The sequence below is a fragment of the Amblyraja radiata genome, chromosome 6, assembly GCF_010909765.2.
Source record: "Amblyraja radiata isolate CabotCenter1 chromosome 6, sAmbRad1.1.pri, whole genome shotgun sequence".
Classification (NCBI taxonomy): Eukaryota; Metazoa; Chordata; class Chondrichthyes; order Rajiformes; family Rajidae; genus Amblyraja; species Amblyraja radiata.
The window spans coordinates 5,422,717-5,448,433 of record NC_045961.1 but is presented as its reverse complement, the minus strand read 5'-3'; the positions used below and the strand labels follow the sequence as shown (position 1 = coordinate 5,448,433).

At 46.2% G+C, this 25,717-nt stretch overlaps 1 protein-coding gene across 1 annotated transcript in view; it reads left to right on the top strand.

Moving 5' to 3' along the window:
* The window catches only part of rsf1 (remodeling and spacing factor 1), a 73,292-nt gene that overhangs the window by 28,745 nt on the left and 18,830 nt on the right, over window positions 1-25,717 (top strand). The window contains exons 2-6 of the mRNA XM_033022147.1: window positions 13,449-13,540; window positions 16,294-16,386; window positions 19,106-19,311; window positions 22,621-22,775; window positions 23,306-24,651. Of these exons, the coding sequence (XP_032878038.1) occupies window positions 13,449-13,540; window positions 16,294-16,386; window positions 19,106-19,311; window positions 22,621-22,775; window positions 23,306-24,651 (1,892 nt within the window). The remainder of the gene's footprint in view (window positions 1-13,448; window positions 13,541-16,293; window positions 16,387-19,105; window positions 19,312-22,620; window positions 22,776-23,305; window positions 24,652-25,717) is intronic.

Sequence of the window (25,717 nt, the reverse complement as noted above, 5' to 3'; positions counted from 1 at the left end):
AGTGGGAGAGTCTAGGACCAGAGGTCATAATAGCGTCATAATTAAAGGACATTCCATGAGGAGGAGTTTCTTTATTCAGTGAGTGGTGAATCTGTGGAATTCATTAACACAGAAGGCTGTAGAGGCCAATGGATATTTTTAAGGCAGAGATAGATAGATTCTTGATTAATAAGGGTGTCAGGGGTTATGGGGAAAAGGCAGGAGAATGGAATTGAGAGGGAAAGATAGATCAGCGATGATTGAATGGCAAAGTGGACTTGATGGGCCGAATGGCTTAATTTTGCTCCTATCACATGAACATGAATATTGGTCTATTCCTGCATTTTAATTGGGAAAGATGAAAGCATGTATAGCTCTTGAATGGGACAATGAAGATTTGATTCAATAATCTTTAATAGATCTCAAAACCATTTAAAAAGATGTTTGCATTCCCTAGGCCTTTTGTCCAGTCTCTATATTAGCAGATACAGTGCCGACTAACTCAGCGTGTCACGCAGCATCCCTTGAGAATGTGGATAGGTGCCGTTTAGGGTCGGGACCCTTCTACCGACTGACAGGATCTCAACCCGAAACGGTACCTATCCATGTTCTCTAGGTATGCTTCCAGACCCACTGAATGACTCCACCACTTTGTGTCCTTTATTTTGTAAACCAGCATCTGCAGTTCCTTGTTTCCAGTCTTCCCGGATTAGATCAGTGTGTATATGAGATGATTGGGGGGGGGGGGGAGACAGATTACATATTGCTTTAGATACATATTGCCCAATACAAATACCTAGGCGATGCAAGGAACGGCAGATGCTGGTTTATAAAAAAGGGACGCAAAATGCTGGAGTAACTCAGCGGGACATGCAGCATCTCTGGAGATCATGGATAGCTGACTTTTCTAGTCAGGATCCTTCTTCAGACTGATTGTAGGTGGGGGAGGGGAAAGAAAGCTGGAAGAGAGGAGCGGCAGGACAAAGCCTGGCATGTAATTGATGGATACAGGTGAGGGGAGTGGGGGGGGGGGAGGGGTTGATAGGCAGATGGATAAAGGCCAGAGATGAAAAGGTGGAAGGTGAGAGACAAAATGGTTGACGAATTGTGAAGCTAGAGAAAGGAATGTAGGTAGGAGAAGGGGAGGGGAGAAATAGGTACGAGGCCAGGTCGCTCACAGGGGACACAAACATCCTGATTTGGCACTTCTATTTATATTAGTGAATCTGTACCTCTTGCATTGATGGTGCTGCCTACAGTCTTTTTTTAACTAAAAGCCAGATAACTTGCCATTTACTAAATAATATAATTTATAGAAGAATCATGTTCTGCTGCATGCTTTAATTTTAAGTATCAAGGAACTGCCGATGCTGGTTTACCAAGGAAAGACACAAAATATTTGTCTTTCCTTGGTAAATCACCATCTGTAGTACCTTGTTTCTACATTTTGACTGGTCCACTGCAAAATCTCCTCTGAAGAACGGTCCCGACCCAAAACCTCACCTCTCCATGTTCTCCTGGGATGCTGCCTGACCTACTCCTGCACTTTGTGGCTTGCCCTGCTTTAGTTTTAAACCTGTTTCTAAGTCAAACAATATTCTTAGGCCCCCTGCGGTCATGGCTGTCCATGGGTGTCTCCAGAGTTAGAGGACGCCTGTGCGTAACTTTGTTTAACGTGGGGAGACTGGTGCACAGACAGCCACCCCACGGTCCTTGACAGATCTGGGTCAGGATCCAGTGGCATGGAGTCCAAGACGACCGGAGACCCTTTTCTGCTGCAGCCTTCATCCACCTTCCCAGCCGTTGTGACGCTCCACTAAGGTCAGCCATCGTCCTCCACCTGTTCCACCGTTGAGGTCTTGGTTGGATTGGCTCTTTGTCAGAGACCTCCCCCTCGATCTTACCGCCATGGGTGGCCCTACCAGGAGCATAGCTCCAGACGGCATCGCTCTCTGGATCTCAGGACCACACAAGCTTCTCCACCACGACAAGGTGACAATCCATGGAGAAGCAAACTCCGTTGTTATTAAAGCAAACAATATACTTGTGTTCTATATATCGTAGCTAGCTGTTTATTTTGCTCCTTCTTGGGCAGCAGACTGTCCTGGAGCTAGGATGGGTTTCATTCATTATTGTAGTTTTACACTGAGCATATTGTTACGACAGTGTTCACAATTAAAACATGGGTGGTTTTATCATCAAGGATTCCCACCACCCTCTTTTGCCCTCTGTGCCCTCTTTTCACCACTACCACCAGGCGCAAGGTATAGAAGCCTGAAGTCCCACACCACCAGGCACTTTCCTACACCTATCAGGCACTTGACTGACCTATACAGCCCTAACCCTACCTCTGGAACAGAACACTTTGGACCACTTCAAAAAAGCTCATCAGCGCCTCTACTTCCTGAGAAGATTACGGAGAGTCGGATTGTCAAGGAAGACTCTCTCTAACTTCTACAGGTGCACAGTCGAGAGCATGCTGACCGGTTGCATCGTGGCTTGGTTCGGCAATTTGAGCGCCCTGGAGAGGAAAAGACTACAAAAAGTAGTAAACACTGCCCAGTCCATCATCGGCTCTGACCTTCCTTCCATCGAGGGGATTTATCGCAGTCGCTGCCTCAAAAAGGCTGGCAGTATCATCAAAGACCCACACCATCCTGGCCACACACTCATCTCCCTGCTACCTTCAGGTAGAAGGTACAGGAGCCTGAAGACTGCAACAACCAGGTTCAGGAATAGCTACTTCCCCTCAGCCATCAGGCTATTAAACCTGGCTCGGACAAAACTCTGATTATTAACAACCACTTTCTGTTATTTGCACTTTACCAGTTTATTTATTCATGTGTGTATATATTTATATCATGGTATATGGACACATTTATCTGTTTTGTAGTAAATGCCTACTATTTTCTGTGTGCTTAAGCAAAGCAAGAGTTTCATTGTCCTATACAGGGACACATGACAATAAACTCACTTGAACTTGAACCATGAACGTTTATTTCCAGTTGTGTTTTGCACTAATGTATTCTTTTTTTGCGTAGTCTGTTTACTGTTGAATTTTATGTTCAATCTAAGCCTTTGTCTGAATCTGTGTCTCGAATGCTGCTGCAAGCAAGTTTTTCCATTATATCTCTACCATACCATATTGCTGCCTGTAACGATAACAATAGTGGTGCAATGGTAGAGTTGCTGACTTACAGCGCCGGCGACCGCGGTTCGACCCTGAATACGGTATGGAGTTTGTATGTTCACCCTGTGACCATGTGGGTTTTCTCCGGGTGTTCTGGTTTCCTCCCAACCTCCAAATACATGCAGATATGTAAGTTAATTGGCTTCTTTAAATTATAACGTCCCTAATGTGTAGGATAGTGCTAGTATACGGGGTGATCGCTGGTCAGTGCGGACCCGGTGGGCTGAAGGGCCTGTTTCCACGCTGTACCCCTTAAAGTCGAAAGTAAACTAAGTAAACTAATAAACTGTAAACATCAGCGTGTAAAACGCCAATTTGTGATTTTTCCAGGTGTCAATGTGGCTGAGTGGGTAATGTGCTCTCCAGAATGAAATATGTGTTGGTTCATGTCTCACATGTGAAAAGTAAGCGCTTAAAGTCTTGAGATAAATTGATAGAATTTGGCCATGTACTACTTTTTAGATTTAAACATAAAATTGAGACTCGCCTGACACTAGTTTGAAGAATGAATGAATGAATGAATTAATTAATAGTTTATTTCGGTCATACATTAAAAAGAACAAAACTTTACAATCTGTGTGAATATGAACCAACACTGTATCCATTTCACACGACGTTTACATAATAAATGACCGAAAATGGAATAGGCTGAAGCCACAAAGCTTATTTTTGCCTATCCTATACAGGGGTAAAATTATTCCTGGATATTCTGACCAATATTTATTCATTAATCAATGCAATGAAATCACATTGTTTTTGTGCAAATTCACTGTTCACAAATTCGTCGCTCATTTTCAATATTCCAATGTGTGCTACATGGCTTCTGTAGTGGCCGTTTGGCTTAATTTTGTGTATCATAAATTATGGCATTTGCCTTTAAATTTTGTCTGCTTGTAATTACGTGGGTGGGATTTATTATGTAGTCGGAGGCGTGCTTGCTGCTGGGATTCTTGGGCAGAAGCTTGTAGTTTTTTAGTTAGTTCGGAGGAAACATGGTGGGACCATGGGTCAGAGCTTTCCAACACTAAAGAAGTTTTCTAACGTTTCGGAGCCACTTGCTGGAATTTGACTAAGATTAAAATGTACTTATCAAGAAGAAGTTTGGATGAATATCTTACTGTTTTAGTTCGTCAATAAAGAAACTATTCATCAAGAGTGTGTGTTGAAGATTTGTCTTTCAACGGCTTTGAATGTCTCGTGGAGAGCTCACATGTGTAAATGAAGCTATCTCAATACCCCCTTGTCTTCTCCTTGTGGCTAGAGGGAGCAATTCCTTGAACGATATAATAATTTGCCACTATAGCTTCAAACTACAGTGCAACGATGAGGTTGTGAATGTGACCATGGCAATACGAATGTGACTATGGCAGACCAAACTGTCCGACCCGCTGAGTTACTCCAGGATTTTGTGTCCTTTTGCTTGCAAACTTGTTAAGTTGTAATGATGCGATCTGTGCACTGAACATTAAAAAAATGGCATGATTTTTGAAGTTGGGTTCAGGCACTTAAAATAATTGTTTTGTTTTATTTTAATGAGAAGACACAAAGTGCTGTAGTACCTCAACAGATCGGCAGCATCTCTGGAGAACATGGATTGGTGACGTTTTGGTGATGATTTGTCTGAAGAAGGGTTCCGACCCGAATCGTCACCTATCCATGTTCTCCAGAGATGCTGCCTGATCTGCTGAGTTACTCCGGCACTTTGTGTCTTCTTTTGTAAGCCAGCATTTGCAGTTCCTTGTTTCTACATTTTGTTTACATTTTGTTGAAATGTACAAGATTCTTAAGGGGTTGGACAGGCTAGATGCAGGAAGATTATTCCCGATGTTGGGGAAATCCAGAACTAGGGGTCACAGTTTAAGGATAAGAGGGAAGACTTTTAGGACTGAGATGAGGAAATCATTTTTTACACAGAGAGTGGTGAATCTGTGGAATTCTCTGCCACAGAAGGTAGTTGAGGCCAGTTCATTGGCTATATTTAAGAGGGAGTTAGATGTGGCCCTTGTGGCTAAAGGGATCAGGGGGTATGGAGAGAAGGCAGGGATGGGATACTGAGTTGGATGATCAGCCATGATCATATCAAATGGCGGTGCAGGCTCGAAGGGCCGAATGGCCTACTCCTGCACCTATTTTCTATGTTTCTATGTTTTGAATGTTCATTTAAGCTTCTCATTAAAAAAAACCCAATTGATGTAACAAAACCATGATTTCAAATAAATTTGCCCTGATTTTGAATTTCCTTTTCTAAGCCTCACGTCACTTTGATCTTTTTCAAAGAGGCATCTCGCTTTAATGTTATGCTGCCAGTTTTAATTTTTAAACATTCCGGCTGACCTGCCCCCTCCCATGTTGTACCATATAATTTCTGAGATCCTGTTCTTGTTTCAGTCTCGGTTTTGGTTTTTACCTGCCTTCGGGAATCGAAGTGATTTTTGGGCGGTGTTGCGGTGTGCGACAGTTTCTCGGTGTTTTGGGATTGTTGGGAGAGAGCTTTGGGATTGTTGGTTTAGTTTAGTTTTGTTTTTGGTGTCTGTACAGTGTGGGAGGAAACCGAAGATCTCTGAGAAAACCCACGCGGTCCTAGGGAGAACGTACAAATTCCGTACAGACAGCACCCATGCTGTCTGCCCGGGTCTCTGGTGCTGTGAGGCAGCAACTCATACCGTTGCGCCAGTGTGCCGCCCGGAAAAGAAATCGCAGATAATGGATTAGGTTAAGATCTGCCAGACTTAAGATCTCCCTGTTTCCTGCAAAACCTATCTAAAGAAAAATTCCAATCCTACCTCAAATCCTGCTGGGGCGGTTCGTTGAGCCAAACAACAAGTGCCGGAGCAACTCAGTGGGTTTGGCCGCAGCTGCGGAGGGAATGGATAGATGACGTTTCGGGTCGGGACCCTGTGCGGTTAATTGATTCATGAACAAACCTGTTTGCAGAACCATACACAAATTCATAGCAGTCATGTTCCATATTCTCAATTAATATATTTATTGGCTGTAAGCATGGGGTCATTGATTTATTAATCTTCTGCTTCCTGCTATTGATTTATTAATATTCAGTTGCTCGCTGCAAAATAGTTTTTTTTTTCATCCCTCCTGCGACTTTTGACATTTATTTTTCCTGGCATCTGTTTCCACCGCCCACTGTTCTTTGAATTTATTCAGTGGTAATTGCCCCTTTAACGAATTAACTAACCATGGATATGTTTAGTTATCATTGCTGTGAGCAACTTTTATTTATAGTTGTATCGATTTGTCCGTATTTACCTACTTTTTTTAATCTGGCATTTTAGAAGTCAGGTTTATAGTCAGATGTACAAGTACAGTGAGATAGATGTACATTAACAGTCTTACATGCACAGCATCACAGGCACATAGACAACACACAGAAACATATAGTTGCAAGACCTAATTTGAGGAAGGACATTCTTGCTATTGAAGGAGTGCAGCGTAGGTTTACAAGGTTAATTCCCGGGATGGCGGGACTGTCATATGCTGAGAGAGTGGAGCGGCTGGGCTTGTATACTCTGGAATATGGAAGGATGAGAGAGGATCTCATTGAAACATATAAGATTATCAAGGGTTTGGACACGCTAGAGGCAGGAAACATGTTCCCGACGTTGGGAGAGTCCAAAACCAGGGGCCACAGTTTAAGAATAAGGGGCAAGCCCTTTGATCAACTTTGGTCAATGAAAGTTGTTTTTTAAATGTGTTATAGAAATAAAAGTGACTTGACTTGATTTAGAATGGAGATGAGGAAACACTTTTGTCACACAGAGCGTTGTGAGTCTGTGGAATTCTCTGTCTCAGAGGGCGGTGGAGGCCGGTTCTATGGATACTTTCAAGAGAGAGCCAGATAGGGCTCTTAAAGACAGTGCAGTCAGGGGATATGGGGAGAAGGCAGGAACGGGGTACTGATTGGGGATGATCAGCCATGATCACATTGAATGGCGGTGCTGGCTCGAAGGGCCAAATGGCCTACTCCTGCACCTATTGTTAAAAAAAAAGACACCATTATGGTAGTACAAGAGGTGGTCTGTGGAATTTTGTTGGCGAGGTAGGATTAGGGATGTGCAGGTCAGTTCAAGAACCCTAACCCTAGCTACCCTTGTAGGATAGCACCTGTTCCTAAAACTGGTGGTGGGGGACTTCGGGCTTCTGTGTCTCCAGCCCAATGGTACCAAGGAGAAGGGATCATGGCCTAAATGATGGGGGATTATTGATGAATGGTGCCGTCTTCTTGAGGCAGTGCCTCGAGTAGATGTTTTTGACTGCGGGAGGGCTGTGCCTGTGATGGACCGGGCTGAGTCCACTATTCTCTGCAGCCTTTCGCTTTGCTGTGTGTTGGAATTGTCATTGGCATGCCATTATGCAGCCGGACAGAATACGACAAACAAACAATAATCGTGCAAAGATAAATAAAAAATGCCCCCAAGTCTATGTAGTTTGGCTTAGTTGAAGGTTGTAGTGTTCAATAACCCGATGGTTGTTGGGATGAAGCTGCCCTGAACCTGAACATTAGTATTCAGATTCCTATATCACCACCTTGATAGTATGAGTGAAATGAGATTGTGACCAGGGTGGTGTGGGTCTCTGATCCTAGCTGCATTTTTGAGGCAGGGACTCCTGTAGATCCCTTCGATGGTGGGGAGATCAGTACCTGTGATGGACTGGGCGGTATTTGCCACTTTTTGCGATCTTCTTCATTAGTGAGATTTTGGCAGCGTTGTTGGATTCATCCTCATCAAAGTCAAAGTCAATTTTATTTGTCACATGTACCCAAAGGTGCAGTGAAATGAATTTTCCAGCAGCGATACACTTAAAAAGAACACACATCTGCCTCAAAAGAGTAGGCAGTGGCAATTCAATTCAACATTGCTCTCGGATAATAAGTTTGTAGAGTTTATGGAAAAAGAGATAGCCTTTTTTCTTTCCACTAATATATCCCCTGAAATCTCTAGCCTGATCGTATGGGATGCCCTTAAGGCTTACCTTAGGGGGCAGATGATAATATGTCCATACCTGCACGACTTGGTTCCTCACTTCCACTCCGCTCAATTAAATCTGTAAAAAATCCAGTGGTTAAACACTCTTTGAAGATATGGGCTCAAGTCAGGAAATGTTTTGGGTTGCATAACTTTTCTCTACTGAGCCCTATTGCATCAAACTACCTTTATAAACTATCAACTCAGGACGCTGTCTTTAAAGAATGGCATAGGAAGGGTATTGTGCGCTTCAAGGACCTGTTTATGGGTAACACTGGAGCATCATTTGAACAATTAAGCAACAAATTCAATCTTCCAAAGTCAGATTTTTCCCGATACCTGCAAACCAGACACGATGTGTTCTATAAACTGCCCAGCTCTTCTATACCAACAGACACAACCCTTGTTGATACAGTTCTTTCTTTAAACCCCTCAGAATAGACTTGTCTCAGCTTTATATGGCAGGATGTTGGATCTAAGGTGCGCCCCATGGACAAGCTCAAGGCAGCATGGGAGGAAGACTTGGGCTCCTCTCTCTCGGAAGATACATGGAGTTCCATTCTTAAACTGGTTCAATTCCACCTCTCTATGTGCTCGTCACTGTCTGATCCAATTCTAAGTGGTACATAGGGCTCATATCTCAAAAGCCAAATTATCTACTATTTACCCTGAGGTTAGTCCATTCTGTGTTAAATGTAACATTTCTGAAGCCTCTCTTGTCCATATGTATTGGTCATGCCCCAGCCTTAACAAGTTCTGGCTAGAGGTCTTTCATACATTATCCCAGGTGTTAAACATCAAATTGGAATTAAAGCCTCTAATCGCTCTTTTTGGGGTCACTGGTGAGGAGGTTAGATTAACTGCAGATAAACGCCACACTATATCTTTTGCTTCTCTTCTGGCTCGGCGAACAATCCTGCTCAGGTGGACGGAACGTACCCCACATACTCATACACAATGGCTGACAGATATTATGTCCTGCCTAAAGCTCGAGAAAATCAGGTACTCACTTCAACATTCAAATGGAAGGTTTCAGAAAGCATGGGGACCTTTATTAAATGCATTCCAGACTTTGTAAATGCTTGATCATCAAGCACAGTTTAACAGTTTAACAGTCTACCCATTCATTTTTTTGTGGATTATTGTTGTGTCAGACTGATATTTGCATATGCTTACTGGCAGTGAGGGATTATTTTTGGTATCTCGTTTTTCTTTCATTGTTGTTGTCTCGTTATATGTTGGCATACGTTGTTTTTTATTTATTCTTTTCGTACACTCTGTCTGTAACAAATGGACAACTTTGCACTTTGTTATGCCCTGAAAACTAAATAAAAAGATTTTGATTTTTTTTTAAAAGAACACACAATACGTAATAAGATTTAACGCAAACATCCGCCACAGCATTCTTCACTGTGGTGAAAGGCAACAAAGTTCAGCGAGTCCTCCCTTGTTCACCTGTGGTTGGGGCCATAGACTCTCTGTAGTTGCCGCTACAGACGGCCCTCGATGTACAGGCCCTCTTGTCGGGATGATCTAAACCCCGATGTCGGGACGGTGAAACACACTCTGCGGCGATGGAGACAATACATGATTACCATCGAGTCATCCACAGTGTATAGATACAGTATGAAGGGAATAACATGAAAAACGTATAGTGCAAGCTAAAGATAGTCCGAGGGCTTCCAATGAGCTAGATAGTAGCTCAGGATTGTTCTCTAGTTGTTCGGAGAATGGTTCAGTTGCTTGATAACAGCTGGGAAGAAACTGTCCCTGAATCACATATGTAGTACATGTAATGTCAAGTTGCAGTTAGGCAATCCTACTAATACCAATACCACCAGGAGCCGCTGAATGTAATGTTTTAAAATGGGTGTCCTAATTATTTTATGTGTGATTACGCGAGTAGGTTAGTATAGTTTAGAGATATAACGCGCAAACGGGCCCTTTGGCCCACCGTGTCTGTGCCGACCGGTGATCCCCACATATTAACACTGTTCTACACACACACTAAGGACCATTTACATTTATACCAAGCCAATTAACCTACAAACCTGTACATCTTTGAATTGTGTGAGGAAACCAAAGACCTTGGCGAAAGCCCACGCAGGTCACGGAGAAAATGTACAAACTCCGTACAGACCGCACCGGTAGTCAGGATCGAACCCAGGTCTCTGGCGCTGAAAGGCAGCAACTCTACTGCTGCACCACTGTGCCGCCCCTGAGTCTTAAATAAATATATTGAGATTAACAAAATGGGAACTGAATCCAGCCAGGAGATTGAATCCAGCCTGTGTACTGTGGTTCAAATATCCTCGGACATTTAACTCTTCATGTGAAGCATCAGGTAGAATCAGGGAACTGCAGATGCTGGTTTATACAAATGGACACAAAGTGCTGGAGTAACTCAGCAGCTCAGGCAGCAACTCTGGAGAACATGGATAAGTGACATTTCGGATCGGGACCCTTCTTCAGACTGATTGTAATAGAGGGTAGAAATATATCTATGTTCTCCAGAGATGCAGCCTGACACACAGGAGAACATACTAACCAAAGATCCTATAGCAAGCAAGATAGATCACTCGACGAAAAAGTTGTAGTACGGTCATGGGCAGATTCATGGGTCATTTTCGGCCCCATTTCCGTAACCAGCTTCCGTCTCCGCACCAAAGATCCCAGAGCAGAGCAACGATAACAAGTGCGATGACGGAAGCCGGTTACAGAAACACCCTCGTAAAAATAAAAGTTATTTGGTAAAAATCTTCTCATTTTCAGAATTTAAATTTATTAACACAAACTGTTCCACCGCAACGTTGATTACACTGCGAGTCGGGTCGGGCCGGGTTACTGAAATGGATGAAAAAAATGCCCACGTTCCGCTCCGTTGCATACTACACGTCAGCCCATTGCATTTAGCAGGAGTGGTCTATCTTGCTATCATGCAGACAGCACCCATAGTCAGGATGGAATCCGGTTCCGTGGCGCTGTAAGGCAGCAGCTCCACTGCTGCGCCACTTTGCCGCCGATATAGTCTGCATGATATTCAACGAGGCCTTGGGTGCCGTAAGGGAGACTGGTCACATGTAAGAAGCTGTGAGATCCAGTGTCATTTGGTAAATTGGATCTAAAGTGGATTTGATGGTAGGAAGAAAGTGATGGTCGAGGGTTGGCTTGCAATTGAAAGCCTCTGATCAGTGATGAACATCAGTGATTGCTGCTATCCTCTTGCTGTTTGCTATTTCCATTAACAATTGGATATTGGGGATATAATTTGTGCAGGAAGGAACTGCAGATGCTGGTTTACAGCGGAGATAGACACTAAATCCTGGAGTAACTCAGCGGGACAGGCAGCATCTCTGGATAGAAGGAATGGGTAACTTCACAGATGTCATGAAACCATGGTGGTGGTGTTAGCGAAGAGCGTTGTGCACTGTTACAGAACAATATTGATGAGTTGAGATCAAAGAAATGGCACGGATTTTAGTTCTGAATACAAAACTGTATTTTAGTTTATAGACAATAGGTGCAGGAGTAGGCCATTCGGCCCTTCGAGCCAGCACTGCCATTCAATGTGATCATGGCTGATCATCCCCAATCAGTACCCCGTTCCTGCCTTCTCCCCATATCCCCTGACTCCGCTATCTTTAAGAGCCCTATCTAGCTAGTTTCGTGTATTATTATCACGAGTACCAAGGTACAGTGAAAACCTTTTTTGTTGCGTGCTATCTAGTCAATGAAAAGATTATACATGGTTACAATCAAACTGTCCACAGTGTACGGACACAGGATAAAGAGAATAAAGGGCCTGTCCCACGAGCATGCGACCTGCATGCGGCAAGCGCGACCAAACCGGAAGCGGGAGCTGCGCGGAGGTCGCACCAGCATGCGCCTGCATGCGGCGAGCGCGACCAAACCGGAAGGTCGAGTGACATGAAGTTCGAGTGAAGTCCGCGCGTGACGTACGGCGTCAAGACGCTGCGTACGGTGTTGAGACGCTGCGCACGCCCGTCGAGGCGGTGCGGGCCAGCAGGCCGTTGCCGCGCGGAATTTTTGAACAGTCAGTTTTTCGGAGCCCCGCGCGATGTCAGGACCAGCTCCGCACAACTCCATACGGCTCCGACGATCGAAGTGGGACCGGCCCCGTGAGTCCGTACGGCTCAAGCGACCACGTTAGGTCGAGCTTGCCGCATGGAGTCGCATGCTCGTGGGACAGGCCCTTAACGTTTAGCGAAAGACTAAGTCCGATTAGAAGGTCTCCGATGAGGTAGATGGGAGGTCACAATTGCTCTCTCATTCGTGATAGGATGGTTCGGTTGCCTGGTAACAGCTGGGAAGAAACTATCCCTGAGGTGTGTGTGTGTGTGTGTTTTCAAATATCTATACCTCTTGCCTGAAGGGAGAGGGGAGAAGAGGGAATGGCTGGGGTGAGACTGGCCCTGATTATGTTGCTGGCCTTGCCGAGGCAGTGTGAAGTGTGGATGGTGTCAATGCAAGGGAGGTTGGTTTGCGTGATGGTCTGGGCTACGTCCACAACTCTGCAATTGTGGTCTTTGAGGGCCATGTTCTCAAACAATGCTGTGATGCATCCTGACATTTGGAATGACCGATTAAGTTAGTATGTACATGGTGAATGGTTGATCCCTTAGAAAGTGCTGACGAACTGAGGGACCTTGTCATACATACCCAAGGATCCAAAGGGGTTTGAGTTTTTTTTTTTCAACCAAGGGGCTTTTGAGGTGTGGAATGTATTGCCTGTGACAGTGGGTAATCCAATGTCATTGAAGTGTTTCGATGAGCATCTGAAATACTGTCTGTGGGATTCCCTGCCTCAGAGGGCGGTGGAGGCAGGTTCTCTGGATGCTTTCAAGAGAGAGCTCGATAGGGCTCTTAAAAATAGCGGAGTCAGGGGATATGGGGAGAAGGCAGGAACGGGGTACTGATTGGGGATGATCAGCTATGATCACATTGAATGGCGGAGCTGGCTCGAAGGGCCTAATGGCCCATTCCTGCACCTATTGTCTATTGCCTATTGTCTCTTGTCTATTAAGTGTTTAGATTAGCATCTGAAACACTAGTAAGCTACAGGCTGAGCGCAGGAAAATAAATTAGTCGAGATGAATAGTTGTTGAGCCAGCACGGTCATGGTGGGCGAAAAGGGACAGTTTCAATGTTGCGTGGATGACAGGAGTTATGAGAACATTAAAAAATATGATTTCCAGAATGTTCTATGTGGTAAATAGTAACTGAATGTCCTTATTAATGTAATGCAAGTGCTTAACTCGTGTTCTTGTTCCCTGCAGTTCCCCAGCCACTGGTTGACCTTCAGTTGAAGCTGATGAGGAAGATTGGAAAGTCTGTCAGCATTGATCGATGGGAAAAGTACCTTCTCAGGGTAAACTACTTTCACGTTGGATCTGATGGGGACAATGACGTAGACTCACACAGCGTGGAAACAGACCCTTCTGCCCCACTTGCCCACACTGGCCAACGTGTCTCATCTACACTAGTCCCACCTGCCTGCCTTTGGTCCATATCCCTCTAAATCTGTCCTATTCATGTACCTGTCTATATTTTTCTTAACAATTGCGATAGTACCAGCCTCAACTACCTCCATTGGCAACTTATTCCATACACCCACCCTTTGTGTGGAAACGTTACTCCTCAGGTGAGTGGTGAGTCTGTGGAATTCTCTGCCTCGGAGGGCGGTGGAGGCAGGTTCTCTGGATGCTTTCAAGAGAGAGCTAGATAGGGCTCTTAAAAATAGCGGAGTCGGGATATGGGGAGAAGGCAGGAACGGGGTACTGATTGGGGATGATCAGCAATGATCACATTGAATGACAGTGCTGGCTCAAAGGGCCGAATGGCCTACTCCTGCACCTATTGTCTATTGTCTATTGTTCCTATTAAATATTTTCCCCCTCGCCTTCAACCTCTGGTTCTTGATTCTCCTACTCTGGGCGAGAGACTCTGTGAGTCTACCTGATCTATTCCTCTCATGGTATGGGAATGCTATGAATCCTATAGCACACTAAAGCATCTATTCCTCTCATTCCTCTCAAAGGCATAGAGCCTTTGCTGGTCACCCAAACCACGTTACTCTGCGGGTTTCCACAGCAATTTTTGTCTACCTTCCATTTTACCAGCATCTTCAGTTCTTTCTTAAACATTACTGTGCACTGTTCAGTACCCGTTAACCGGTACAACGAGAAACAACTTCTTTGGTAATACATATTGCAAAAACAAAGTTGTCTTGTGCATCTTTTGGTAGGTTACCGATTAGTAGTAGAACTAGGTCATCCTAATTCTTGCAAATAGCGTGTTTGGTGTGACAGCTATTATCACAAACTCCAGCTTTCTTGTCCAAAGCACAGGTTGAAATGTGATCCCATCACCTTCTTTTATAGACAATAGACAATAGGTGCAGGAGTAGGCCATTTGGCCCTTCGAGCCATTTAATGTGATCATGACTGCTCATCCCCAATCAGTACCTCGTTCCTGCCTTCTCCCCATATCCCCTGACTCCGCTATCTTTAAGAGCTCTATCTAGCTCTCTCTTGAAAGTGTCCAGAGAACCGGCCTTCACCGCTCTCAGAGGCAGAGAATTCGACAGACTCAAAAGTCTGTGAGAAAAAGTGTTTTCTCATCTCCATTCTAAATGGCTTACCCCTTATTCTGAAACAGTGGCCCCTGGTTCTGGACTCCCCCAACAACGGGTACATGTTTCCTGCCTCTAGCGTGTCCACACCCTTAATAATCTTATATGTTTCAATAAGATCCCCTCTCATCATTCTAAACTCCAGGGTGTACAAGCCCAGCCGTTCCATTCTCCTAGCATATGACAGTCCCGTCATCCCGGGAATTAACCTTGTTACTTTTGTTGAAAGTAACTGCAGATGCTGGTTCACCATCTTCTTTGCATGGACTGATTATGCTTAATTGAGTTTAGTTTAGGGATGCAGAGCATAAACAGGCCCTTCGGCCCACCGGGTCCGCACCGACCAGAGATGCACATTAACACTATCCTGCACCCACTAGGGATCATTTTTTCATTTACCAAGCCAGTTAACCTACAAACCTGCATGTCTTTAGAGTGTGGGAGAAAACCGTAGATCTCGGGGAAAACCCACGCAGGTCACGGGGAGAACGTACAGGCTCCGTACAGACAGCACCCGTAGTCGGGATCGAACTCGGGTGCCCGGAACTGCATTCGCTGTGGGGCAGCAACTCTACCACTGCGCCACTGTGACCGCCAACACATACAACATGAAAACACTTCAACAGGAATCTGATGAAGGGTCTCAACCCAAAACATAATCTATTCCTTTTCTCCAGAGATGGTGCCTGACACAATGAGTTAATCCAACATTTTGTCTATCTTTGGTGTAAGCCAGCATCTGCAGTTCCTTCATGACCATGAAAATAGGCCCTTCAGCCCACCGAGCCCATGCTGACTATTGTCATGGGACGACAGATGGCACAATGGGCTAAGTGTTTGGCTGGCAACCTGAAGGTGGCCGGTTCGAATCCTGCTTGGAGTGTGTACTGTCGTTGTGTCCTTGGGCAAGACACTTCACCCACCTTTGCCTGTGTGTGAATGTGTGTGTGTGTGAGTGATTGGTGGTGGTCGGAGGGGCCGTAGGCGCAGAATGGCAGCCACGCTTCCGTCAGTCTGCCCCAGGGCAGCTGTGACTACAGAAGTAGCTTACCACCACCGAGTGTGACTGAGGAGTGAATGAATAATGCGATGTAAAGCGCCTTGAGTATTAGAAAGGCGCTATATAAATCCCATCCATTATTATTATTATTATTGATCACCCGTTTACACTAGTTCGATGTTATCTCACTTTCACGTCATTAGGGGCGATTAACCATACAAAATGGGATGTGGTAGGTAACCGGAGCACCCGGAGAAAACCCACTCGGTCACAGCGAGAACGTGCAATCTCCACATAGACTGCAAATGAGGTCAGGATTGAACCTGGTTCTCTGGCACTGTGAGGCAACAGTCCCGTCTCTTTATCAACAGTGTCATACAAGCAAAGCTATTAAAATTCAACGTTTAAATATTGGGGGGGTTTTCTGTTCTATTTTTTAATTTTTAACTTGAATATAAACTGAACACTACAAATTGTTTTTTCCCAATAGATATGCCTGGAATATAACAATACTTGGGCCTGGGAGATGGAAAAAATCGGATACACTGAGATGGATGCTGAATGCAAACTTGGCCTCTTAAAGGTATTTTGTCAACAACGAGTGCATGAATGTCTTAATATTAACCATGGCACAGGATATCTCCGTGGATTGTCGCCTTGTCGTGGTGGAGAAGCTTGTGTGGACCTGAGATCCTGAGAGCGATGCCGTCTGGAGCTATGCTCCTGGTAGGGCCACCCATGGGGGTAAGGTCGAAGGGGAGGTCTCTGACAAAGAGCAATCCAACCAAGACCTCAACGGTGGAACAGGCGGAGGACGATGGCTGACCTTAGTGGAGCGTCACAACGGTTGGGAAGGCGGATGAAGGCTGCGGCAGAAAAGGGTCTCCGGTCGTCTTGGACTCCATGCCACTGGATCCTGACCCAGATCTGTCAAGGACCGTAGGGTGGCTGTCTGTGCACCAGTCTCCCCACGTTAAACAAGGTCACGCACAGGCGTCCTCCATATAGGAAGTAGCACCCTGGAGACACCCATGGTCAGTCACGACCGAAGGGGGCCTAAGAACAGGATAGAAGTTGCAAAGCTGTACACATAAAGGTGGTGTAGGTCCACCACTGATTTTCCAGCAACTGATTGTTCATCGCATCCTTTAATCTGGACAATATGAGCAGAACACAAAGTGCTGGAGTAACTGCGGGTCAGGCGGCATTTGTGTGGAGGGAATGAGATGGGTGACGTCTCGGGTTGGGACCATTATTCCTATTCTTGCTATCCTATGATCGATTTACTATTGTGATTGTTCTTTCAACTGGCATGAAATTTGACATCTCTTCTACTAATTCAGTCCGGTGCAGTTTACCATTAAAATTGTCGAAGTAATGGCTGGAGAAGATGCAGCATAAACTGAGGAAACATTAAAATCTCCACTAAAGAGCCAGCAGTGGTCGTCGTGACCGTTTAAATATCCACAGGGAGTTATTGAGCTGTGACTTCTGACTCACAGTTTCGCATTCGTCTTAATTTGGATGTATTTCAAGCAGTTATTAAAAAAAATGGAATAATTAATATGAAAGAAAAAGAAGTTTTACTAATTGTAAAATGAAAGTAAAAACGAATGAGAATGACAATAGACAATAGGTGCAGAGGTAGACCATTCGGCCCTTCGAGCCAGCACCGCCATTAAATGTGATCATGGCTGATCATCCCCAATCAGTACCCCACCCCGTTCCTGCCTTCTCCCCATATCCCCTGACTCCACTATCTTTAAGAGTCCTATCTAGCTCACTCTTGAAAGCATCCAGAGAACCGGCCTCCACCGCCCTCTGAGGCAGAGAATTCCACAGACTCACCACTCACTTACTGGAAATAATGAATTAGAAATACCCTTTCGTTATGCTGTGAATAGCGGGAACCTTTGTCTCGTCTCACGGGGAAAGAACTATGTAGTGTGGCAATATATACCGCTTCCCTTTTTCTGAAACTTGCCACTTTTCCTGACTGTTCCTCACGTTTTAAAACTGAATCTTATCAGTTAGATTACCCATTCTTCCTCAGTCAGCAAGTTTGGTGGCTGGTGGTCGAGATGAGGGGAGGTATTCTATCTGACTTGAAGTTTTCTTTGCTGGCTCCACACTGCACACTCTCAGGCCAATTTACCAAAGCCAATTGACCAATAAACCCACACGTCTTAGGAACGTGCAGCGTAGGCTCACCTGGGATGGCGGGACAGTCATATGTTGACAGAATAGAGCGGCTGGGCTTGCATACACTGGAACTTAGAAGGATGAGAGGGTATCTTATTGAAACGTATAAGGTTATTAGGGGTTTGGACACGCTAGAGGCAGGAAACATGTTCCCGATGTTGGGGGAGTCCAGAACCAGGGGCCACAATTTAAGAATAAGGGGTAAGCCATTTTAGAACAGAGATGAGGAAAAACATTTTCACACAGAGAGTGGTGAGTCTGTGGAATTCAGACGGTGGAGGCTGGTTCTCTGGATGCTTTCAAGAGAGAGCTGGATAGGGCTCTTAAAGATAGCGGAGTCAGGGGATATGGGGAGAAGGCAGGAACGGGGTACTGATTGGGGATGATCAGCCATGATCACATTGAATGGCGGTGCTGGCTCGAGGGGTCGAATAGCCTACTCCTACACCTATTGTCTATTGAAACTGGAGCAACTGGAAAAAACCCACGGGGAGAACGTGCGAACTCTGTTGTCAGGATCGAACCCGGGTCTCTGGTGTTGCGAGGCAGCAGGTTTGCCAACTGTGCCATCTAAAATCTTTATTCTCCTGCCTTCTCTCCATAACCTTTGACTCCCTTGCTAATAGCCCTGTCCCACGGTACGAGTTCATTCAAAGAACTGTCCCGAGATTCCCCTGATTCGAACTGGGAGATTTACGGTAATGGCCACCCATCGGTATTCGGGGCTCTCGTGGACATTTTTCATCATGTTGAAAAATCTTCACGAGTCTTCCCGAGCTTACCTGCCGTTAGCGAGTCTTCCCGAGTACCTGCCTTTCGCGTTATGAGCCGCTAAGAGACGTCCCCGAGCTCCGACGTACCCGCTACGTTCATTCTCCGTGCTTACCACGAGTTTGTTTTTTTTTTAACTTGGGAGAGCTTTTGGAATGAACTCACACTGTGGGACAGGGCTTTAATCAATCAGTTCATTAAGTTCTTACTTGAGTTATTGCATAAGTTCATACTTATTCTGATTCAATCTTGCCCAATACCAGTCTGGATATAATCAGGGACGTGTAATCTCCCAGAGACATGTTACTAAGAGGTGCTTTTTGTTACAGTACCTTTGCGAATGTCAGTTTGATGATAATTTGAAATTCAAGAATGTGCTGAATGAAGAGGAGCCTGATGCGATGCGCATCCATCCACTCGGCTGTGATAAGGATGGGCTCATGTATTGGTACCAGTTGGACCAAGAGTTGAACGTCCGGTTGTACACGGAGGAACAAGATGATCAAGATGGCACCTCGTGGAAGCTCATTGTAAGGTATCGGTATTGTTATTGGTTTATTATTGGCATGTTCAAAAGTTCCAGGAGCGGAATTAGGCCGTTCGGCCCCACCAAGTCTACTCCGCCGTTCAATCATAGCTGATCACTCTTTCCCTCTCAGCCCCATTCTCCGGCCTTCTCCCCAAAACCCCGGACACGCCTACTAATCAAGAATCTGGCAATCTCCACCTTAGAAATATCCAAGGAAATTCCCCCTCATCCCCTTTCTAAACGTTCGTCCTTTTAATCTGAGACCATGGCCTCTAATAATAATAATAATAATGGATGGGATTTATATAGCGCCTTTCTAATACTCAAGGCGCTTTACATCGCATTATTCATTCACTCCTCAGTCACACTCGGTGGTGGTAAGCTACTTCTGTAGCCACAGCTGCCCTGGGGCAGACTGACGGAAGCGTGGCTGCCAATCTGCGCCTACGGCCCCTCCGACCACCACCCTAGACTCTCCCATTAGTGGGAACATCCTCTCCACATTCACTCGATCCAGGCCTTTCACGATTCATTCAGTTTTAATGAGACAATGAGACAGTCACATGTACCAAGATTCAGTATAAAAACGTTGCCTGCTGTCCAGTCATAATATGCTATACTATGAGTGCAATCAAGCCTTTCGCAAGTACAACAGGTTGCAAAGAGCAATATACCAGAGTGCAGAATGTAGTGTTACATGTTAAAGCATTATAGTGTTACAGTCACGCAAAGTGCAGATAAGAAAAAGTGAAAGGGACACAAAAGGTAGGTTGGAAGATCGGGACTACAGCCTAGCTTATGAGAGGACCCTTCAGTAGTCTGATAACAGCGGGGAAGAAGCTGTTCCTGAATCTGGTGGTGCGTGCTTTCAAGCTTCTGTATCTTCTGTCTGACTGGAGAGGGGAGAAGAGGGAAGTAAGTGTGTAAATGGTTCTTGATGATTTTGGCTACTTTCGTGAGGCAGCATGAATGAAGATAAAGTCGATGAGAGGTGAGGGAGGTTGGGGTCAGGCCGGTTTATGTAATGGGCTGGGCTACATCCACAACTGCTTGGACCAGAGAACTCTGTGTAGAATGAAGCGGTTGGGCTTGTATACTCTGGAATTTAGAAGGATGAGAGGGAATCTTATTGAAACATATAACATTATTAAGGGTTTGGACACGCTAGAGGCAGGAAACATGTTCCCGATGTTGGGGGAGTCCAGAACCAGGGGCCACAGTTTAAGAATAAGGGGTAAGCTATTTAGAATGGAGACGAGGAAACAATTTTTACACACAGAGAGTTGTGAGTCTGGAATTCTCTGCCTCGGAGGGCGGTGGAGGCCGGTTCTCTGGAAACTTTCAAGAGAGAGCTGGATAGGGCTCTTAAAGATAGCGGAGTCAGGGGATATGGGGAGAAGGCAGGAACGGGGTACTGATTGGGGATGATCAGCCGTGATCACATTGAATGGCGGTGCTGGCTCGAAGGGCCAAATGGCCTACTCCTGCACCTATTGTCTATTGTATCAATACAGAAATGTGGTTGAATGGGGCTTGTTGTGAATTAAGATATTGTTAGACGAAATTCAGCTAAGCAGTTCATAGCGATTGGAAGATGGCAGATGGATGAGGAAGGGATAGAATCCGACACTGAACAAGGAACTGCAGCTGCTGGAAACTTGAGCAAAACGCGAAGTGCTGAAGTAATTTATCGGGGCAGCTGGATCTGTAAAGGGAATTGACAGACGATGTTTCAGGTCAGGGCGCCCCACCCCCATCCAGTCTAAAGAAAGGACCCAACCCAAAGCGTTGCCCATTCATTCCTTCCACAGATATTGCTTAACCCGCTGAATCACTTCATCACATAGTATCTAATCAGAGCGCTCAATGGGATTAGACAATAGGCAATAGGTGCAGGAGTGGGCCATTAGGCCCCTCGAGCCAGCACCGCCATTCAATGTGATCATGGCTGATCATCCCCAATCAGTTCCTGCCTTCTCCCCATATCCCCTGACTCCGCTTTCTTTAAGAGCTCTGTCTAGCTCTCTCTTGAAAGTATCCAGAGAACCGGCCACAGAGAATTCCACAGACTCACAACTCTCTGTGTGAAAAAGTTGAAAAAGTGTTTCCTCGTCTCCGTTCTAAATGATGACCACGAGCTTGAATGTTGAGCAAGTTTACTTCATCATTTGAGGAATTTATGTTATAAGAGCAGAATTAGGCCATTCGGCCCATCAAATTCTTTTCAAGTTCAAGGTTACATTTATTGTCACTGTACCATTGGTACAGCGAGATTTTACTCCGCCATTCAATCATGGCTGATCTATCTTTCCATCTAAACTCCATTCTCCAACCTTCTCCCTAAAAAACCCCTGACTCCCACACTAATGAAGAATCTCTCAATATCTGCCTTAAAAAATATCCATTGGCACAGCCTGCACCACCATCTGACTAAAGAAATCTCTCGTCATCTCCTTTCTAAAGGCACGTCCTTTTATTCTGAGGCTGGGCCCTCTGGTCCAAGACTCTCCCACTAGTGGAACCATCCTCTCCACATCCACATCCAAATTGATTGAGTTGGATGTGTATTGATTAGAGAGCAGCCCCACTGTGATGGGACTTGCATGTACACATCCCAGGTGGGAAAATGAAAAGACTCAGAGTAGGTTTGGTAGCAGATCTTACCTCCCCTCACCTCATGGAACATATCTAAATGACTACCAGATGGCTAAATCCGTGAAACACGTTCACTCCATAGGAAGGAACTGCAGATGCTGGTTTAGACCAAAGATAGACACAAAGAGCTGGTGTAACGCAGCGGGTCAGGCAGCATCTCAGGAGAAAAGGAATAGGTGATGTTTCTGGTCGACGACCATTCTTGAGACTGAGAGTCAGGGGGACTGATTCAGCCTGAAGAAGGGGCTCGACCCAAATCGTCACCTATTCCCTTTCTCCAGAGATGCTGCCTCACCCGCTGAGTTACACCAGCTTTTTGTGTCTATCATGGCATTCACCCATGAAACGTTCTCTCTCGTCCTCTCTCCGAAAAGCGAACACGAGGTCGAAAGGCGGATCTCTCTAGAGTAAAGACCCCCTCTCCCCAATCTCTCACCCTCCGGCCCCAAAAGAACAATCTCTCCCCAACCCTCTCTCTACCATCCCTCCCACCTCTCTCCCTCTCTCTCGCTCTCCTCCCTCTCCTCTCTCTCCTTCTCTCTCTCTCGCTCCTTCTCTCTCTCCCTCTCTTTCCCTCTCCCTCCCTCGTTCTCTCCCCCTTTTTCCCTCCCTCTCTCTCCCTCTTTCTCCCCCTCTCTCTCCTCCCTCTGTGTCTCTCAGGGACCGCAATGAATTGGCTGAAACCTTGCAGCTGCTGAAGGGCCAGATAGATCCAGCGTTACTGACCAAACTCATCCAGGAAGAAGTGTCCATTCGCACCAGCCCTGCACCAGAAGATGAAGATTGCAAGAAGGAGCTTGAAGAGCACGGGCGAGGTATCTATTCCCTGCGCCGCTGGTGCTGACATCTAGTGACCATTTGTGGTTGCTCTTGGAGCTGATATTGTTATAGGTGGAAGGGCGCAGCTGGTGGAGCCGCTGCCGCACAGCGCCAAAGACCCGGCGTCAAACCTGACCCCACGGGTGCTGTCTGTGGAGTTTGCACGTTCTCTCTGTGAGTTGCCCTTGGTGTGTAGGGAGTGATTGCAAAAATGGATAACAGGACCTTCAGTCCACTGAGTCCACACCACACTAGGGGCAATTTATTTTACAAAGGCTAATTGACCTGCCTACCGGAGCATCTGGAGGAAACCCGCGCGCCTACAGGGATAACGTGCAAACTCCACACAGACACAGCACCCAAGGTCAGTATTGTACCCTGTCTCTGGCATTATGAGGCAGCAGTTTTTCTAGCTGCACCACTGTGCCACCTTAAATTGAGATATTGTTGAGAAACAATCATTCTGACAGCTGAAAGTTTTGGTCTCAGATTAACATTGGTGCATAATTTTATTTTTTTTGAACAGAAGAAATGAAAATAGACGGGGGGCTGGGAAAGCAGCAAAATAAACTAGAAACAGTCGTAGAATCAAAGCCGGCATTGCCTGTGGCATCTACCTCTCCAGAAGAAGACAACAAGAAAGCACATTCGGTCATCAAGCAGCTGGTCGGAGGGGGGGTAAAGACAGAGCTGCCAGTTAAGGTAGAGCCTGCACTGGAGAAGAACAGTGAGAAAGCTGCCGTTGCTAAACTAACCAAAGACGGCAACCTTGAGCGAGTGGCGAGTGGCGAGGAGGGCAGAGCCAGCCGAGGCGAGGTGGTGAATCGGAGAAGCTCGGGGGACGGGAAGGCGTGCTCGGCTCGGCTGACGGGCGTGGAGTGCGAAAAGCTGGAGATCAGCATCAAGGTGGAGCCGATCGACGGCATCAAAGAGAAGTCGTCGGAAGAGCTGGAGAGGGCGCTGAGGAACGTGAAGCAGGCCAAGCTCCCTGTGAAGAAGAGGGAGATCAAGCTGGCCAAGGACTATGACAGCGGGGTTAAAGGCCCCGTGGGCAAGCCCGTCGCCCCCGTCACCCCCGTCAACGAGCTGCTGAGGGAAGGTTTGAGAGTGGCGGTCGAGGCCGGGAGGCCGCCGGCGGCGGAGGAGGATGGCAAGCAGCTGGTGAACGGCGAGGTCCCCCCGGCGAACCGGCACAGAGCCGGGGAGGATAAAGCCGGAGCTTCCGCTCCCTCGAAGACCGAAGAACCCAAGAACGGACAAGGGCCTGAAGCCACGCGCCCGGCAAAGAAGGAGGAGGAAAATGGGATTGACGGGCCCGGCGCAAAGGGCGACGCGTCGGCGGCCAGCGCCGCCAGGGAGAATCACGCAAGCGTGATAAAAATCAAGGTCAGCCAGAACTGCGTGGCGAAGGAGAAGGGTGCAGAGCCCGGCCTCCTGGAACTCAGGAAGTCCGCCGACCAAACCAGGTCCAAGTGCGAGGATGAGGATTCTTCAAAGTGCTCCATCGACACCAACCTGTCCGACAAGACGTTACCAGATAAGAAACGGGCGGATTGCCCCAAAGGTGTGGAGGAGGGGTGTGGCGACAAGGTTCCCTTGAGGAAGACGAGAACGTCCTTGAAACCGCAGAGTCTGGCAGAGAAGGGCCCGGCAGAAGACGCGCCGGAGAAGGTGGAGCAAATGGAGGAGGAGCAGAGTGAAGTCAGATGCTTAAGAAGGTCGCTGAGAATATCCAAGCCCACCATTAAAGTGACTGAGAATCAAGAGAAGAGAGCGAGCAAGAAGGAAGATGCGTCGGCAGCCCAGAGTCCAAGTAAAGATGAGAGCCAGGGCAAAGTGGAGAAAGATTCCTCTCTGTCAAGAGGAACCAAGGTACGTGGCATAGTTTCCAAAATCCAAACGACTTTGGGTGTATTTTTTAAAACTCAAATCTAATAGTCAAGTCAAGTTTATTCGTCACATACACATACGAGATGTGCAGCGGAATGAAAAGTGGCAATGCTCGCGAATTGTGCAAAAAACAAACAAACTACAAAACAGAATGGATCAGATTCACATATTACATATTTGTGGGAGGGAGGGAAAAAAAGGAAAAAAACTGCAATTTTAAACAGACACCACACAACAGTAAAATGGTCCAGTAAAGTCAGTCCCTGTTGTGAGATAGGAGTTTACAGTCCGAATGGCCTCTGGGAAGAAACTCCTTCTCAACCTTTCTGTTCTCACAGCATGGCAATGGAGACGTTTGCCTGACCGTAGCAGCTGGAACAGTCCGTTGCAGGGGTGGAAGGGGGTCTCCCATGATCTTATTGGCTCTGGAGTCACACCTTCTGATGTATAGTTCCTGCAGGGGGGCGAGTGAAGTTCCCATAGTGCGTTCGGCCGGACGCACTACTCTCTGCAGAGCCTTCTTGTCCTGGGCAGAGCAGTTCCCAAACCAAATCGTGATATTTCCGGACAAGATGCTTTCCACAGCCGCTGAGTAGAAGCAGTCTGAATTTCCTCCATTGCCTGAGGTGGTAAAGGCCTCACTCACGAGTGCTGCAGCGTGTGATGTCCATGTCATATCCTCAGAGATGTGGACTCCCAGGTATAGATCCAGACTTTGGATAAACTAATAGATTTTAGTGTATTGTGTTCAGTTTTGGGCACCATGTTTTAGGAAAGCCGTTGTCAAATTGGGAAGGGCGCCAAGAAAATTTACAAGGATGTTGCCAGGACTCGAGCGCCTGAGTTACAGGGAGAGGTTGAGCAGGCTGGGACTCTATTCCTTGGAGGGCAGGAGGATGAGAGGTTATCTTGCAGAGGTGTACAAAATCATGAGAGGAATAGATCGGGTAGACGCACAGTCTCTTGCCTAGAGTAGGGGAACTGAGAACCAGAGGACATACGTTTAAGGAAGATTTAGTATTAATCCAAGGGAGTAGAGGGGGGAGGG